This window comes from Barbus barbus, assembly GCF_936440315.1.
Source record: "Barbus barbus genome assembly, chromosome: 25".
NCBI lineage: Eukaryota > Metazoa > Chordata > Actinopteri > Cypriniformes > Cyprinidae > Barbus > Barbus barbus.
In genome coordinates, this window is record NC_136753.1 from 10184906 (window position 1) to 10203187 (window position 18282).

Consider the following 18282-nt stretch of genomic DNA (forward strand, 5'->3'; position numbering starts at 1 on the left):
ACTGTTGTTAAATATTAAAAAAAATTAACTAAGAATGAAAACACATTTTAAACCCCAGAGAAAAAGAATAACTTTATTTCCCTTAAATACATATTTGCACTACATTCACTTCCCCATATGTTTAGTCTCTGTATTAATTTTTGGCAAATGTACATAATAGCAATACCGATATTATTTACACTTCATGTTGGAAGGACATTAATGATCTGGAATGCAACTGACCTCATCACAGACCTTTAACTAAGGAGTGACAAACTAGAATTGTTTAATTTGGGAACACAGTGATTTCAATTACTGTCTACAGAAAATTCAGATGCAGGAGTATCCTGATTCCACTTAAATATAACTGAAGTACCGTTATTTAAATGACCTGTGTTATCATCTTGATTACAGAATTCTTCAATTATCTCGTATAGGAATGGTAAAGGTGAAAGTATTCATTAAACTACTGCACTGAGAGAGCCCAGCTTACATGTGGAACCATCAAGGAATCGGAAAACAAAAGACAATCTCAACAAACAAAAGGGGAAAACTGTTACACTGCCAATTAAAAACAATCAACGCAAAATGTCTATACTGACATTAGCATGAAAAAAAGTTATCTGATTAGGCACGTACGGTAAATATAAACAAGACAGTGTGATGTTCAAGAGCAGTACAGTGCACAAGGGGCAATTTTTGGACAATCATAAATTAAGATGAAAAAATTACAGTGAATGACACGGGGCTGTATGATTTATAATATATAGACCATTTGAATTTGAAGTATTTCTTGCTAAGAAATAGATTTTTTAGTTGCCATTAAAACCACATGCAGCCTGACAATACAATCAAGCAAACACACACAAAATAAGATCAAGAATGTGTGCAAGTGAACAAAACCTATTGATCAACACAATGAAACAATTAGTGCAGAAACTGAACCTGCTCTATGCCATTGCTGCTGACTGAGACTATTATCTCAATTCACACATGGATATAATGTCATAAATGACCACAAAACTCAAGTCTCTAACTTTCAAACATTTAAAGCTTCATACAAAAAGGTCCTGACATACCAGAAAACAAAGCTGAAAAAAGGGGAGAACAACTGGAATTAAAAATGAGTTCATTTAAAGACCTCCTCCCAGTACTCATTCAAACATTAAGGAGAAGATAGAAGGATGTAGACCAAAGGCAGAGCCATTGACAGTCTGGATATGAACTGCCATAAGGAAGCAGACGGGCCACTAGCAGGAAATCAGTCTGTTCTTTAAAGGTTTCCCCAGGACTCTGGTGGAGGGAACTGCTCTACATCTCCGCTCTCGTCGTGTGATTCTTGTCCTAAATCAAATGTCAGTTTGTATCTCAACCGCACCTTCTCCTTCAAAAAGAAAGAAAACGTATATGAAAGTATGAACTTGACGAAATGCAATGTAATCAGATAATCTCTGCAAATCAGCAACAAAGACAGCCACACGTCTGACATAAGCCACAAACCATAACCATCACAGTTTCACAACCATCATGTTTCAGTGCATACCTCCATATTGGAGTCACATTTTGGTACAGTAGAGAGAAAAATAATCTTGAAATTCTTCATGTAAAAACACAGTGGCACAGTTACAAGTCTTTCACCGCTAAATCTGAGGTTTCAGATATACATTTTTAATTTAAATAAAAAAAATAAAAAAAATTTTTTTTTTTTCCTCAGACAAATTTTGTTGCATGTGTACATAGAAACTGTTAATACTTAATTAGTTTGATAATGGCGGAGGGGGGGTTCTTATTTCTAGTATATTTGGGCTTGTAAGTTCTAGCTCTTAAATATTTGTTTTTCCCCCATTTGGTTTACTCTTTGTCATTTTAAGGACCATACCGTAAGCCCTATATCTGCATCTAATATATACAGTATGTACTACTGCAGCCCAACTACAACACAGTATTCCCTGAATATGACTGTTTATTTACCTTGTGAGGGTTGGCTAAAAGCAGGACCTGTGTAATGGCGGCAGGGGGCAATAAAGGATTGAAGGCAGGTAAATCTGATCCCAATGGTGGCTGCAGCTTTACTCTCATAGTCTGCACATACATACAATACAGCTTCAATACAGCATTATATACAGGTTCAGTAATGATGGATGATAAATAGAGTTACCTTAGGAGCGGCCGCCTGGAATCGCACATTTGTGATGGGCACAGGGGCAGATGACAACATTGAGATAATCACCACTAAAACATCTGGCCGGGTTGGTGGAGAGTCTCTTGCAAAATGGAACAGAACTCGAAGGCTGTGTTTATCAAAGATGGTCACAGGTAACAAGCTACCTGTCACAAATAGGAAAAAACAACTTGGTCAACAACACATCCTCACATTAAAGGGTTACTCCACTCCAAAATGAAAATTGTGTCATCAATCACTTACCCCCATGTCGTTCCAAACCCGTAAAAGCTTTGTCCGTCTTCGGAACACAATTTAAGATATTTTAGATGAGGGAGGCTCGTGACTGTCCCATGAACTGCCAAGTAATTCTCCCTGTCAAAGCACAGAAAAGCATCATCAGGGTCTGCCATCAGTGGTTCAATCTGAATTTTATGATGCGACGAGAATACTTTTTGTATGCAAAGAAAATAAAAATAACTTTTTCCAACAACTCGTCTCCTCTCTGTGCCACCGTAGCGCCATTTTAGAGATTATCCACTGAACGCAAACTGCGTACGCTCTTCTGTATCAGCCGCAACACAAGGATGTGCTATTCTATGTGTATTTACGCTTTGATTTGAACAAAAATAATGGATAATCTCTAAAATGGCGCTACGGTGACACGGAGAGACAGAGAGGAGACGAGTTGTTGGAAAGAAGTCGTTATTTTTATTTTCTTTGCGTACAAAAGGTATTCTCGTCGCATCATAAAATTCAGATTGAACCACTGATGGCAGATGGACTACCCTGATGATGCTTTTCATACTTTTCTGTGCTTTGACCGTGAGAATTACTTGCCAGTCAATGGGACAGTCACAAGCCTCCCGGTTTTCATCTAAAATATCTTAAATTGTGTTTCGAAAATGAACGAAGCTTTTACGGGTTTGGAACGACATGGGGGTAAGTGATTAATGACAAAATTTTAATTTTGGGGTGGAGTAACCCTTTAAAACAAACAACAAATCCGCAACATCACCACAATTTGCAGAGTATAGACCACTAAATATTAATTCACACTCATGTAAATCCAAACCATTTCATTTTCTTTCTTCCATGGAACACATAAAAACACATCTTTAAAAAACGTAAATTAGTCCCCATAGGGACTGAGGCCTTCAAGCGTCAAAAACAACACAAAGGCACCATTAAAGAGATCTATATAACTTGTCTGCCATCTTCCAAGACTTCAAAAGTAATACAATAGCTTTACAGACTTAAATGTAATTTTTATTGGTAATATTGCTCTATTTTAAGCTGATAACTGCCATAAAAGCGCAAGAATAGACATATTTTAGGTGAAAGTGATCATGAGGCTCAGTCATTGTTTATATCTACAAGGCTGCTTTACAAAACTTTACAAATTTTGAAATTAGTTCTGTATTTTTAAGTTTAGAATTTAATAAAAGCAGGCTTTACCTAGAGAAAAACACATTCAAATAAATGACATTACACTTCAAGCAGCAGGGGAAACGGCTGTCGCTACACTACATTTTCTGCATCTTTAACAGTGAACTGTATCCTGTCTGTCTGTTCCTAAATGTGAGATATTTGCAAACTATAAAGATATAACATTTTCTACAGCCTTAAATTCTGAAACTAAATTCAAAACATCTTGATACTTTTTATTGTAATTGCATAGAAAAGCATGACCAGCCCAATTAAACGTTTGCTCAAAGTCTTACTAGGTTTGATAGACTCCAGGGGCACAATCACATTCGCCAATGATATCTCATCCTGAGGGGTAGAAGCTGGAGTGATGCCTTCTGGGAGCTGCGAATTCAGGAGAGAGCCTGGCTCAGAGGAGAAGGCCAACACAGGGCTGGGGGTTGTAGCAGTGTTGGTTCCAGACTTGATCTGAAGGTCTCGCAGTGTGGGCTTGGACTGAGACTGAAGTTTGTCCCTATTGAAGAAGTGTCGATGCATATCTGTTGCACTGATATGTAGCCATATATATTTTTAAAGCATGAATATTAATCACATTTTTCCATAATCTTGTATTTATTTTGCAGGTATTTTCACAATAAACATTTGCACGCAAACATTAACAAGCAACCATTTTCCAATGATACATTCCAAAGGCCTTAAGTAAAATTATGTTTGAGGTGCTTTGCTGAATTAATGAAAAAAAAAAAAAAAAGAGGAAATTTACCATTTGACTTGAAGACTTTCTGGGGGTAGAGACTGCTGAAGCAGGGTCTTACCCAACAGGTCTAACTCATCTAAGGATTTAGTGGATGTCACAGGCACAGTAACGGGCGTCTTGGTAGCACTTGCCACTGGCAGCAGCACTGCTGGCGTAACAGCTGCATCCACAGACTCTGATGACTAACAAAACCGGTCAAGTGTTATGGTAAGCAGGGATCCATATAACATTTAACCAAGCCATTAACAGACTAGGGATGTGAAAATCTACACATTTTCATAAGCGACTAGTAGGTGCATGACTAGTCAGTCTTAAAGGAACACTCTGCCGATCTCTGGGTCTGGCGGTAGCACTTTTAGCTTAGCTTAGCATAGATCATTGAATTTGATTATACCGTTAGCATTGCGCTCTAAAATGACCGAAGATTTTCGATATTTTTCCTATTTAAAACTTGACTCATCTGTAGTTACATCGTGTACTAAGACTGACGGAAAATGAACAGTTGCGATTTTCTAGGCCGATATGGCTAGGAACTATTCCGGCGTAATAATCAAGGAACTTTGCTGCTGTACCATGGGGTGCAGCAGGCGCTGCGTAATATCATGGTATTTTTTGCATTCAGTGCGTACCACAAATTTTTTTTTTTTTTCCTTCACACTATTCAAAACCTACCTTTCCCATTCTCCTAAAAACGCATTTAGTTGCAAGATGCATTTATAAGTTTTAACTAGGGGTTTGCATGACTAGTTGAATGTCTGATCTGCAATTAATACTTGACATGTAAATAATTGCAGCTGGCCTTACTGCTAACAGAAATGGTGACAAAATCTTAATTATTTTAAAGTGCCCCTATTATGGATTTTTGAAAATTACCTTTCATGAAGTGTGTAACAGCTCTAAGTGAATGAAAACATCCTGCAAAATTTGAAATCTGAAAGTGCACCGTGTATAAAGTTATTGTCTCTCAAAAGAAAGAGTAGACTCTGAATCATTGAAACTAGTTGTTTTTTAAAACGAATCTTAAGACGTTTCCTGTTGACATCAAAATGAAACATTAGCATATTGCCCGCCCACTTTTTGCCACTAGGTGCCGCTTTCCCCAGTAACGGCTGTACACAAATCAGCACTGCTCACAATCACAAACACTGCTTTAAATGAAATAGACCAATCGGACCAATCACTGCAGATTAGCGTCACACAAAGGAGGGGTTTGGAAAAATGAATCGTTGAGCGAATCGTTTGGGAGTCGCTGAGCAAATAATGTAAAATTAAATGCATATTATAAGAAAATGAAAGTGTTTTTTGATTTTGCATGCATGTCAACCTGTTGTTGGAGACTCCCAAAACCAAAAAAAAAGAACCTTTCATAAACCATAATAGGGGCTTCTTTCATGTAGCGCCGTTGCGTTTCGGGTCCCATCTCACGAACCTTTCCTGATCCCCCCCTCCTCAACCACTTTGCTTCCTGTCAGCCTACTGTCCTATCTAAATAAAAAGCATGCAACAAAAAAATTCTCTCTCAACTTAAATTAAATAAACAAATAACTGAATATTTTTTAATAAAACATTCAAATCCAAAATTACTAAAAAAATGCCCATCCCTATTTTTTACTAAAGGAAAGTAAATCATTCTTTAATTAAATCCTGAATGGCACAAATCCTGTTTTTAATTTGACACACCATCATAAAACTCATGGCACCAGAAAAACAGACCTGTACAAATACAAATGTAATCTGTTTTTGTTTTGTCAAATCATAACTCACAACTTGATAATTCATCATTTTTAATAAAAAAAAACTGCACTGTAGAATGCATTTTCATTGAATTTGAGATGCAAGTAAAGAAAAAAAATCTGCCCCAATAGTCTGTCAAAAGACGTGAGATTATTGGCATGCTGCAATAAATACTGTTAATTAAATTAAAAATCAAATCTAGATTAATTAGTCAAGTAGCTGCTTGGTGGATGACTAGACAACCATCCTGGTACTTCCATAAAACATTGGTCTTTATCCCATGATTACAACACAAATAAATGTAACGGATTATTATCGTGCTCACCTGAAAAGTATTCCATGTCATTGCATCTCCAGATTGAGAAATTGCCAGATTAGAATTGACTTCAGTCAAGCCTGAAACAGAGATACAAACAAACATGATTATATTAAGTCACATGTATGTGGTCACAAAACTTAAGAGTCTGAAAAGTTCCTACAGAGTTAACTTCAAGTTCCAAGTTCCAACTAGTTAACTAACTACTGAAACACAGTTTACCAAACCACTTCTTCTGAAAGAAACCATAGCCAGTGGCCTTATATTGTCTCCCTCAGCCAGTGCCATCCAGACAATAGTCAGATGTCTTTATGCATTTGTTGATAATTATATACTATATAAAAATACATTTAATGGTTTGAACATTACATGGAATTAAATGTAAATTTCAATATTAATCACAATATCAACGGAAATCTAAAATTATGATTTTTGTCCCTAGGGGCCAGCTCACACGACATGCGTACCTGCATTGAAACACATCCTAAGACCTCTATGTTGTTTAGTTTCATGGATTCAGTCTAACTGAATTCTGTTTTATTTAATTTGTGAATAGATCACAAAAACTGCTATTACAACCAATGAAACTGATGTAGAAAATTCAGAAGCGAAGACCAGGAAGTCTAGTGTATCTTTTTAGCAGGAATGTGCTGTGTGGCAATGCAGTCATCAAAGGAATCTGCACATTGTAGTTTTATATACATTTTGGGGGCAATACTTAGAGGTGGGGACCCAGCACTTAAGTCCCATTCTTAAACAGTTATAAGAATCCAACCAGACCCTAGAGTTCACCAGTCCTAGTCCAGTCAGTATAACTGAGCCAATCAGAGACTTATTATCTTAGAAATGAAGAAAAATCCAGACCGAAGGCTTTGCATTTGCACTTAACCGAGGTATTTAGGAGCATAAATAAAATTTAGAACTAGGTCAGTAAGCTTGCAATGAACAAAGATGATTTTAAATGAATTTCTTCTCTGCGGAGATTTATGTACATGCCCGACTGCATTCATGCGCCCAACAGACATGAATGTGATCAGCTACAATGCTAAACACATTGCAAGTAGTAACCTTGGATGCAGTGGAAGTAAATATAAATATAAAATATAATGCTTTAATGGACATTTTTCATGATTAGGTTATCAAAGGCAGCTGTAATTGCGATTATTTTTTTAGAGAAATTGTAGAGCAGTGTATCAGTTTCTTAAATGATTTCATTACACTGACAAAAAAAAATAATACAATTATAAAATAAGCAGCCTTTTCTTAAAAGAAAAATCACTAAAACCAAGATGGCTAATTTTGACCTCCTTTTTGCATTCATTTAGTATTTTTGAGTCATACATTCTAGGGTTTTATGTAACCCTTCATATGCCCCAATTCACAATTCATATAATATCAAGAGAATTACATGGCAAAGTGTCATCACAGATTTCTTACCCAGGGACATGAGCTCATCATCCAAAAGGCTGATGCCCAGCTCTTGTGAAGATGGTGTCTTAAAGGGAAATTCAGAGAAAGACTGAGCCGAAGGAGAGGTATCCAGCCCAGTCAGATCCAAGAGAGCGGTACTGCAGCCTATGAACACCAAGAGTATGAAATCAGAAGTAACACAGAAATTAGTGGGAACTCTATTACACAAGAAATTCCCACGAGCCAAAAACCACAGAATAAATTCTCTCAATATCTGTAGACTTCACTGAGCTCAAGGATGGCATCAGTGCTGTACCTGGGAGTCTGGCTGTGCTGCTGGTGTCTCCATTCACCTCCTCACCTTTCACCAGCTGTCTGTACAGATTTATCACCTGTGTTAGGCTGTCATTCGCCTGTAAGATCTCAGCTGAAGACAAACACAAAGAAAGCATCAGAAACAGACTAATTCAGTTTGTAGTCAGGTCACCTTTATTTCTATAGTGCTTTATACAATAAATGCTGTGTCAAAGCAGCTTCTAGAGCTCAATTACAGAAACTCAACTATAGAGGAAACTCAGATACTGCTGAAAAACAGCTCTAAAAGACAACAATAACATTATTTAGCTCAAGTCAGTTCAGATCAATAACAGTGTAAAGTCAATTTGAAAATGAGTTCAATTCAGCTATAACCAGTTCTACAAAAGACAACAATGTAATTATTCAGTCAGTTCAATATTGATTAAATTCAGGTCAATACAAGTGTCAATGTTGCAAAATGTGAATTTAACACCATTTGTGTAAATACAGGTTTTGCCCTTCAGCCAGTATGCCTTACCGAGAGCTTCATCATTGTCTTCGGTATCACTGGCCAGTCTAAATAGAGTAGGTCTCATTTTCTCACAGCGCTGGTACAGATCCTACAATGACACAAAGACCATACAGAATTATTTAACAAAAACAAATACTTAACTAGCATTATGTGAAAAATTTGCTGCTTTGATTGTGTTGAGTGAAAAAGTAGTTCTGAGTCCACTACTGCCATGTCAGGAGTGTGACAGGCTGTTGTGCAAACACATGTGTTAGAGACCTTAATTAGCTCCTCGTTGCTATGTGAGCCGCTCTCTTTGCTGTAATCTCCCAGTAACTGTGTGAGAAGCCCAACACTCTCCTTTACTTCCTGAATAGCATTCACTCTCTTTGACACCTTCTCCATACGCTTCTGATCCTGAAAACAGAGTGTACAAATTACACACAGCAGATCATCAGAGCTCACAGTAAAAAGTACAGCTCACGGACTTATTCTCACTTAATGTATACATTTTTGCTGCTTTGAATTTCACCATTCCCAAAAACCCCTCAAAAGACGTTAAACCTGTTAAATGTCAAGAATGTAAAACTTGTATTTCCTGGTTCTGTTCTTCTGACAACTGGATTAAAAAGAGCAGCTAATAGGTGAACTGTGTGCTGCGGCATCTATTGTACCCCTGTAATTTTTTTTTCAGACAGATACTTGTTTTGCTTTTGGTGTAAATAGACCATTCTTTGTCCTTTCATAGATACTAAGAACCCACTAAGAGTTAATCCAATATCTAGGACAGACAGAGACACACACACACACACACCTACACACCTCCTGAACCATTTCTTTAATGAGTTTGTTTGCTGCCCGCAGGTCCTCAGGGTGAGAGCTATTCAGAAGGCGAGACAACATCTATTGAATCAAAAAAAACAAAAAACAGTAAGAGAGTGCACAAATGTAAGTAAGGTCATAATTATTTCTCCTTTATGTACCTGAACTCATCTTAAAACACTCAAGCTCATTGTTTACAAACATATAGTTACATAGTTTTGTGTCTTGTCCCACAGGTCAAATTAACCAACCTTACTCCCGAATCTTTCTTAAAGGGGTCATCGGATGCGACATGCACTTTTACAAGTTATTTGAACTGAAATGTGTATTGGCAGTGTGTGTACACAACAACCATATAATGATAAAAATCCACCCAGTGTTTTTTTTTTATTCTACTAAAATCATAACCCCTTTCTCAAATCAAGCCGTTCTCAGCTTCTTGTCTGTGTGACGTCACACAGATGAAGGCCGCTCCCACGATTGTTGATTGACAGTAGCGTTTCAGCACAGACTAGACTGGTGTCTTACCTTAGACCCGCCCTGAGTGAGCTGTCATAAGTCCGCCATTGTTTCGACACCGGAGCAGATGTAGACAAAAATGTCTCCTAAGCGATTGGGGTGTTTTGTTGTTGGATGTAATAATGAACATAGCAGTCGTCATTTACTCCCGACATCTGAGCCTCAGAAGACGCAGTGGATTAAGTTTGTTTTTGAAGGGAATGTGCCCCCGATCTACCTAAATGCATTTATGTTCGCGCAAATCATTCGTGATCCAGCCTCGCCTACAGAAGAAGCGAGTATAAGGTTTTTTATGAATCTTTGCAAATCGCCTTTCCTAATAATGTTCTAGTTTCACGATGAATGTGGCTTAAGTTTACGGTCTCTCAGAGAGCGGCTCAGAAGAGAGGGGCGGGGTGAGCAGAGCTCATTTGCATTTAAAGCGGCATGAAAAAAACGGCTTGCTCTGAAGAGAGGTATTTTTGATAGGGTACAAAGGGTGTTGTTTTAAACCTTTGATTTCTCCTCATCCTCAAAGATGGCATTTTTGGGCCTGGGCGGGGGAGGGCAGGGCTTGTCATCAGGAAGGTCTGGGTCCTGTTTAATAATACCTAAAAGGAGACAATGTAGCTCATGTATTACCAAACAAACACTCCAAAACACACAATCACAACACCAACATAGGACATACAGCGAGTCCGGTGAGAAAGTACCAATGCCAGAATAACAACTGACCAAACATGTATCAGGTGTTAAATGCATGTTAGTTATGACAAATCGGCACCCTGCATGTCAGGTTACCTTGTTTCTTAAGCATCTGATAAGCATCAGAAATCTTTGTCTCTTCTGGTAAACTCACAGTCCAGCTGTACATCATTTCTAAAACCTTTTTCTTCACTGGTTCTGGGGCTCGAGAACCAAGATACTGTAACAAAAATAGAGTACAGGGACAGTTATTGAATTTAAATTAAAGGAAAAATTTAGACATTAAAGATATTGACTATTAATATTCCCATTCTAAGCAGCAGGAGACAGTCTCCTCAGTATAAGGTGTATAACTGCTCTGAAACCACAAACCTTTAGAATGTGCAACAGCGCCACAGTTTTTTAATCTGAATGTGCAATGCTCACATTCATTTAAAATAAGTCATAGCCTTCTGAAGCTATAATTACATTAGGCCATATGGTCTTCCATTTAGGACTTTTCTTATACAATTTAAGATATTTACTTTTCACATTATTCACTTAATCCTTTTACAGAATAGCTACAAATTCCTTCAATGTTATGTTTTGTGATTATAGTAACATTCGTGGTGTGAATTCTAAAAAAGGGACAGTGCTGATTTTTATACACAGACAAAACATACCTTAGGGGAAACCACTTTGATAAGCTCATTCAGGAAACGGAACTTCCCCACCTCATTATGGAATCTTTTCCCACAGTTCTTCACACAGGTCTCTAGAACCTTAGGACAAAAACAGACAGCGCCAAAAAGTTATGCTTTCCCTAACAGAAAGAATAATGTAGGTAGATCATTTCTTAATATTAGCTGTATGATTCATACAGAACATTTATTCCCAATACCATTTCATGTTTTGAATTGTGAATAATTCGGAAATGACATTTCTTAGAAAACAAAAACATTTTTTCCACAATTTCATCATACAGGCCAACCAACATGAAGAAAAAACAAAACAGGTATATAGATGGAACCTTGCAGACACTCTATAAGAGAAAATAAGAAAATGGTGCACTGGTCTACTGCCCACTTCAAGCACTTACTACAGATATGATTTTATCAGCCTCTGGTATAAGAAACTCTTTTCTTCGGATACAACAGTGATCGGTGCTGTTAACAAGAGTTGCAGAGTAAGAGACGCTCTTTTTGTGCTTAAATTGAGGAACCTCCTGTTGTGAGGATTGCTATTTTTTAAATGTTTTTTTTTTTTTTTGCTTGGTTACATTACATGACATTCTAGAGAGTGATTAAATTAAACCTTTGTCAATGATTAGGAAGGATTAATATTTCTTCTAGCCATCAAGATTCTAAGGTTACCAGCAAAAATGTACATTATCTTATTATAGTGCCACCTTGTGGACGATTCTCCCTAAATTGAATACACAGCTTCATGCAAGTTATTAACTGCAGAAATTTGATTGGCTGATGGCAGCCATTTTTGTTGATTTGTATGATTATTTTTTATGGCTTGATCAACACTTGCCTTAAAGAAGATACACATCAAATTTAATTTTCCTTGATCAAATGGTTGTTGATTTATGACAGGTTTATATTTGTATTATATATGTTTATATTTGTAGAACAAATATTGTGTTCATCCTTAGAATATCCTGTTGTCTATGTGTTTCATTAAGTCTGACATTCATCAGTACTAAGTCAATTAGTCAAACTGGGTTAAAAGTAGACCATTTAATGGGCTTATATCTTAGCAGTGCTTTCATAAATCAAAATTTAGCATATTTTAGTGCTGGGACCCCTAATCAGTCTTTGACTACATAGTCATCCACACCCCTGAGAAAAGAATGCTGATCTTACCATGAGCGCCTGCATGGCCTCCCACTCCTGAGGGGACTGAATCTTGTGAGCAAGAAGCCTGGTGGCCAACTGTGGACTAAAGACACAACGTTATTTAGCACAATAAAAAGAATAATCCGTAAATCAGGAACATTCACACTAACAAAAGCAAAAGATTTTTGAGCAATTTATTTTTACATTAGCTCGTAATTAAGACTTGACTTTCTCCACATTTCCCAGTCACGTGAAGCTTACCTAAATAAGGACAGCTAACTTTACCCTTTAATTGTGTTTCCCGCTTTGGGCCTGTTATATGAACATGCACGGCCCCAATGACAAAAAAAAACACATTCAATAAACCCTAGAAGAAGCTTAAGGAAAACTCAAATACAAGTACACCAATGGCTTTTCAATTCTTCAGAAGCTCAGTGGTCACTGTAATGTGAGTTTGCTCAACCCCCCCCTAACAGGAGAGAAGTTAATTTGTAGTCAGTAAGACCAATATCTCACCAAGGTATTGAGCCACTGCTTGAGGCTTAAAATAAATGAAACAGACTAGTGAAATGTCAGCATTCAGTGTGAACAGTCCCTCGCTTTGCATATTTGAGAAGAAACATTTAAGTTTAAAAATGACGGAAATGTGGACGCACCCTTCAGGTTCATTGCTGAGTTGGTCACAGAACAGTTGAATACTCTCCCAGTCAGTTTCTCGATTTAAAGGGTTGGTCGCTTTGTCTACAGGTGAGACATCAAAAAAGTAAAAAAGTTAGAAAGACTACAATAACCAACAACAAGCATTTCAGCAATTTTGCATAAAGATCACAACATCTGTAATTCAACACTAATACGTGAAAGCAAACAATAAGAAATCCTTTCAAATAGGGCTGCTTGATTAATCGAAATGAAATCTCAATCGCGATTAGGCAAAAGCTGCGATTGTCATGCGCATCTTGTCAGTGAAGCACAGTTCTGTGATCAGTAGTAAATCTCCATCCGAAGGCCAGAGGGCCAAAAACACCCTGCAGAAGAAATCCAGGAAATCCCTATAGGTAGCTGAATAAACAAAAGATTTAACTGCTTTCATTAATTCAATGACTAATAAACACAGGACTAAGATAATATATGATTTTTCGGAATTCTTATAATTATTATTATAATTATATATTTTCATTATAATAAAGTATATAATAATGCAATGCTAATCGACATAGCCTTTATCACTGCTTAGAATACTATGAAATATGTTGTGTGCCTTATTCTGTGTAAGAAGCCACATCATCTCACAGAAGGATTTATTTCAAACACTCGACTGACGTTATGAAGTGAGTTTGGAGTAAAAACATAACATTAAATGTGGTATTTTCTAGGGATGCGGCCATAAATCGGAACCGGACGTTTTTAGCTTATAATGCGTTTTTTTGTCTTTTTTTTCAGCCGATTATTCGTGCACACTACATTGTAATCATTTGCGAACATGTCATTTGTGTGGAAGACATTTGGCACAAGCACAACAAACACAGAAAAACAGATACCAAGAAGCAAACAGCTGTTGGTGTAACGTTACTGGTGCACAAATAAGAGCCGCTTTCCTGCGCAAGCGTAGACAGTGAACGGTTGTTCAGCGCAGCTTCTCACGTGTTGGATGAGAAATGAAACAGACCAACTTGTAACAAAGCTGAAATGCTTCTTTTTGTAAATAATGTTTTTTTTTTTGTTTTTTTTTAACTTGCATGCACTTTTGAAAAGCAAGAAGTAAACGTCAGTTCTGTACAGGGTGATTATTTTACCTTAAAATTACATTGACTTAATTTGATTTAAAAAGCACCTGCTGTAGCATCTTTGTTTTACTCGTTGCACTAAACATTATTTGATTTTACATTTTGGAAAAATGTATTTATATAGACTACTTTGGTTTTATTTAGTTTCACTGGTAAAGACCTTTTTTCTTTACACCAAATTTAAAAATGAAAACAAATGCTGAATGATGATTAAGTAACATCTTTGTTTGGACTGTTGAATGTGTGTTGATTGTGTTGTTTGGATTGTAACTGTGCAGTTGTTGCCTTTAATTTCACATGGTTACAGGTAATGTTTTCATTTAAGGCCAGTTTTATGTAGTTTCAACCCAATTTAAAAACAAAAGCTAAATGCTGATGTCAGTGCCATCTATGTTTCTATTGAATGTACTTAGTGCTCAGTTACTGCCTTTAATTTCAGATGGTTACAGTTATTGTTTTCAATAGCCAGTTTGGCCTGTTAAAAACCAAATAAACACCTTGTTTATGTATACTTTCATTCTTGTTTGTTGCTTAAAGAAAATAAATGGGAAATCGGTATCGGGCAGCTTGCTTGTAAAAAAATCGGTATCGGCCATGAAAAATCATGATCAGTGCATCACTAGTATTTTCACGTGCTTTCAGATGGAGCAGCATTTGTTATTACACAGAGCCATAGTTCACCGAGAAGCTACACAAACAGCTGTCATTGAGGGGTGTAACGGTACGTGTATCGTATATCGAACAGTTCACGGGCAGTTCCAAATGGAAGTGATCATCCCTATCCCCTTGGAGTGGGGACTTTGGAGTGAGCAGGGCACGTGCGTGCCATTATGTAGTCGTTTGGAATGCACTTGGTGAAGGGAGCGTAGTGTCCTCATTATCTTCAGCTGTGATGTTCCCGTGACAACACAGCACTGTGTTCGTCACCAGTGATTTTCATTCCTGTTCCCCGGGACCCACTGCTCTCCCTTATCTGACACACTCATTTGGTTCATGGTGCTCTTTCCTAATGAGCTGATGATCTGAATCAGCCAGGTGTGTAAATTAGGGAGACATGCAAAATGTGCAGAGCTGTGGGTCCCCAGGAACAAGTTTGAAAACCACTGCGATACATGATACGCGTACCATTACACCCCTAGTCATTATCGCAGAACAATTTTTTTTATTTCATAATTGCGCGATTAAATCGGCCTGCGATTATGAACACGATATTGCATAGCTTGTCAGCGAACTACGGCTCTGTGTATTAAATTCTGCTCCATCTGAAAGCACGTGATGGAGATTTACTACCGATTACAGAACCGGCGTTACTGACTAGATGCGCATGACAATCGCATTTGATTAATCGAGCAGCCCTACTTTCAAAGTATTTCCCCTTTACATTTAGTCATTTAGCAGACGCTTTTATCCAAAGCAACTTACAAATGACGACAATGGAAACAGTCAAATTCAACAAAAGAGCAATGATATTCAAGTGCTATAGCAAGTCTCAGTTAGCCTAACAGTGCACGTAGCAAGGGTTTTTGCTGTTGTTGTTTTTTTTTAATTATATAATAAATAAAAAGAAAACAGATAGAACAGAAAAAGAGTAATCGAGGGTTAGAGGCATTTTTTGCTTTATGTTAATTTTATAATAAATAAAAAGAAAACAAATACATAGAATACAAAAAGAATAGAGAATCTAGAGATTTTTAAAAAAATAATAGAATTGGAATCGAGTTTTAAAACAACAATAACCAAGATCAGTTATTAAAAACAAACATCTGAATCTAGAAGCTGATCTACATCAACAAGAAATTGTTTTAAAGTATTTATATAATGTACACAATATTCCTTGTTCATTGTAGGTTCACTGTAGCCTATTATTATCTTACTATCCATAAATCTAATTATTTTCAAAGTCAAAATTCCCTCTCCAGTATGCCAGACTAGTTTCATAGGTTGTTGACTGCATTGTGAAAAGTGTATATACATTGTATAATGGAATAAAGGCAGATCTGAATGTGACTAAAGATTAGGTCGTCAATGAAAATGTATACAAAATTAAATGCATGGAAAAAAATCACAATAACCCAGTGACATAATTAAAGAAAATATATAGAAGTCCATTTTAATTTAATATTGACTTTAGAAAATATTTCATAAGTATTAATTTCTTTGTGCACAATGTTCCAATTAAGAAACATATACCTGTAATAAGTAATGTTATTGGTGTTGAGTCCATATTTCTTTTTAAAGACACTAATTCAAATGGTTGGAGACAGGGTAGAAACGGTTCCTCAAAGTAAATGATGTCTGTGACTTTAGCATTACAAGTGGACACACAAAACTGACAAAAGAGTAAGTCGAATGTGGCCCCTTTAAGGAAACAGGCGAATGAATCATCTTTTCTTGACTGACATGTTGGATGGTTGTACGGAACTATGGTGTAAATAGGGACTTCACACAATAGAAGCGTAACAAATATTTTGTTATTGAATGTATTCATTCAATAGTTTATTTATTATGTGATTCTGCTTTTTACACAGACTCCTCCCTTTCGACTCACGGACAGATAGCCTGCAAACTCTTCTTTAACTTACCTGTCCAGCACAGAACACACACTCCCACAACAGCAAAAATAAATGCACAAAACACACTAAAACAAAAGTGTGTCAGAAACTCAACTATATCGGCGTTAGCATGCTAATAACTCAACTGCCAACAACACCATGACACTCCGCATCTGCGTTCAGTTTACCGTTTGCGTCAAGGTATCATCTTGAGCATATGTATTTCCTTGTTATTCACACTGTCACATTAGAATGTAATATATTTGTAGTTTAAATATGTTTGACTTACTGATGCGGGACTCTAAGCTCTGCTCGTCAGGCGGAGCCGCCATCTTCACCCGAGATCACAAGACTCAGATCTCGCGATGAAACACGTGACATCTCGAACAACAGAAGTACTTCTGCATTTTTATTTTCATATAATGAAACACCTAATCAAACTTGTAGAAGTGTAGTAGTAGGCTACTTGACTGAGTATGTTTCATGATGCCTGAAAGTTTTTTTTTATGTGGAAACTTTTTTTATAAGAAAGAAAGAGTTTTTTCTTCTCTTTAAGTTCCTGTTTAATTACAGAAATTCAAGGTGTTCTTGTTCTTCATTAATTTCAGCTATAAGAAATAATGATACCGTTTCTTTTGACATCTAGGAAGGTATAGAAATAGTGTAGAAAGGAATCTATTCCTGTGTAAAAAATATAAAAAATAATTTTCCAAGAATAATAATGTTAATTCAGTCATTCTTGAGAAGTGGGACAAAACAGTGTGCAAAATTGAAAAAATAAAACCTTGTACTCAGACAAATGAAACTACATTTATGTATCTAATATGTACTAAGCTACTGAGCTATGCTTTGATACAACCTCCCAACTTTTCTCTTTTTTTTAACAAAATGTGCTTTTTTACCTTGGACTGTGTAATATAATTTCAACTTTATCTTTAACAGCATTCAAGATGTTTTTAACATTTCAAAACACATTCTCATGTTAGCAGACAGATTGCACTTTTACATGTGACCAACAATTCCACAACAAATATAAAATATCATAATGAAATATTATAGAAATATTCCTCTGACGGACGTGACAGAACTGACAGAGTTGACACATCTAACGGTGGTCACGAAAACCCGAATTTGTAGACTTTTTAACTATCAAATACCTTGGATCAATCAATTACTGTATTAAAACAAACACAACAAAAAGTGAGTATGTTATTGTTTATCAAGCTTTTATTCAAGACTAGTCACATTGAAGTATTTTGATATATTATTGGAACACAAAATCTGACGGTGTTGACAAATTTGGCATTTCTTTCACAAAACAAATGGAGTTCATATAGTTGTGACACAGGAAATATTAACATTAGGATTTAAAATATCCTAACGTTAATAATTCTAAAACTATAAAACTGACCAGAGCCTGTCTGACACTGATGTACTCTGCAGAGGAGGACTGTAGCAAGGGGGTCCTTAAGAGTGACTGCTGCCCCTGATATTCCCTGATTTTA

The 18282-nt window shown here is 36.6% G+C and overlaps 1 protein-coding gene across 4 annotated transcripts; it reads right to left on the reverse strand.

Annotated features, from left to right (window-relative positions):
• Positions 1 to 53: 53 nt before the first annotated feature.
• On the reverse strand, positions 54 to 17144 carry gga1 (golgi-associated, gamma adaptin ear containing, ARF binding protein 1). Of its 4 annotated transcripts, none has more exons than XR_013781927.1 (18): positions 17067 to 17141; positions 13098 to 13182; positions 12469 to 12544; positions 11281 to 11379; positions 10715 to 10838; positions 10427 to 10524; positions 9416 to 9496; positions 8873 to 9010; positions 8621 to 8702; positions 8102 to 8212; positions 7813 to 7950; positions 6385 to 6455; positions 4332 to 4507; positions 3865 to 4082; positions 2405 to 2515; positions 2138 to 2307; positions 1951 to 2061; positions 54 to 1363 (listed from the first exon to the last, which is right to left on the reverse strand). XR_013781927.1 is itself a non-coding variant. In XM_079376846.1 (17 exons), the coding sequence occupies exons 1-17, from the start codon at positions 17107 to 17109 to the stop codon at positions 1253 to 1255; spliced, it is 1932 nt and encodes a 643-aa protein (XP_079232972.1). In that variant the 5' UTR covers positions 17110 to 17144; the 3' UTR covers positions 54 to 1252. The 4 variants fall into 4 exon arrangements, 2 of the variants coding, with proteins under 2 accessions (XP_079232972.1, XP_079232971.1); XR_013781928.1 differs by having other exon boundaries at positions 3865 to 4115; XM_079376846.1 differs by lacking the exon at positions 2405 to 2515 and having other exon boundaries at positions 17067 to 17144.
• Positions 17145 to 18282: the final 1138 nt, after the last annotated feature.

Bases quoted from the DNA above. Each gene is read 5' to 3' on its own strand.
- gga1 (XM_079376845.1), bottom strand. From the start codon at position 17,109: ATGGCGGCTCCGCCTGACGAGCAGAGCTTAGAGTCCCGCATCA. The intron at 10,839-11,280 runs GTATGTTTTGTC...TTTTTGTTACAG, and splicing joins TCAAAGTGGTTTCCCCTAAG to TATCTTGGTTCTCGAGCCCC. The intron at 10,525-10,714 runs GTAACCTGACAT...GTCTCCTTTTAG, and splicing joins TCAGATGCTTAAGAAACAAG to GTATTATTAAACAGGACCCA.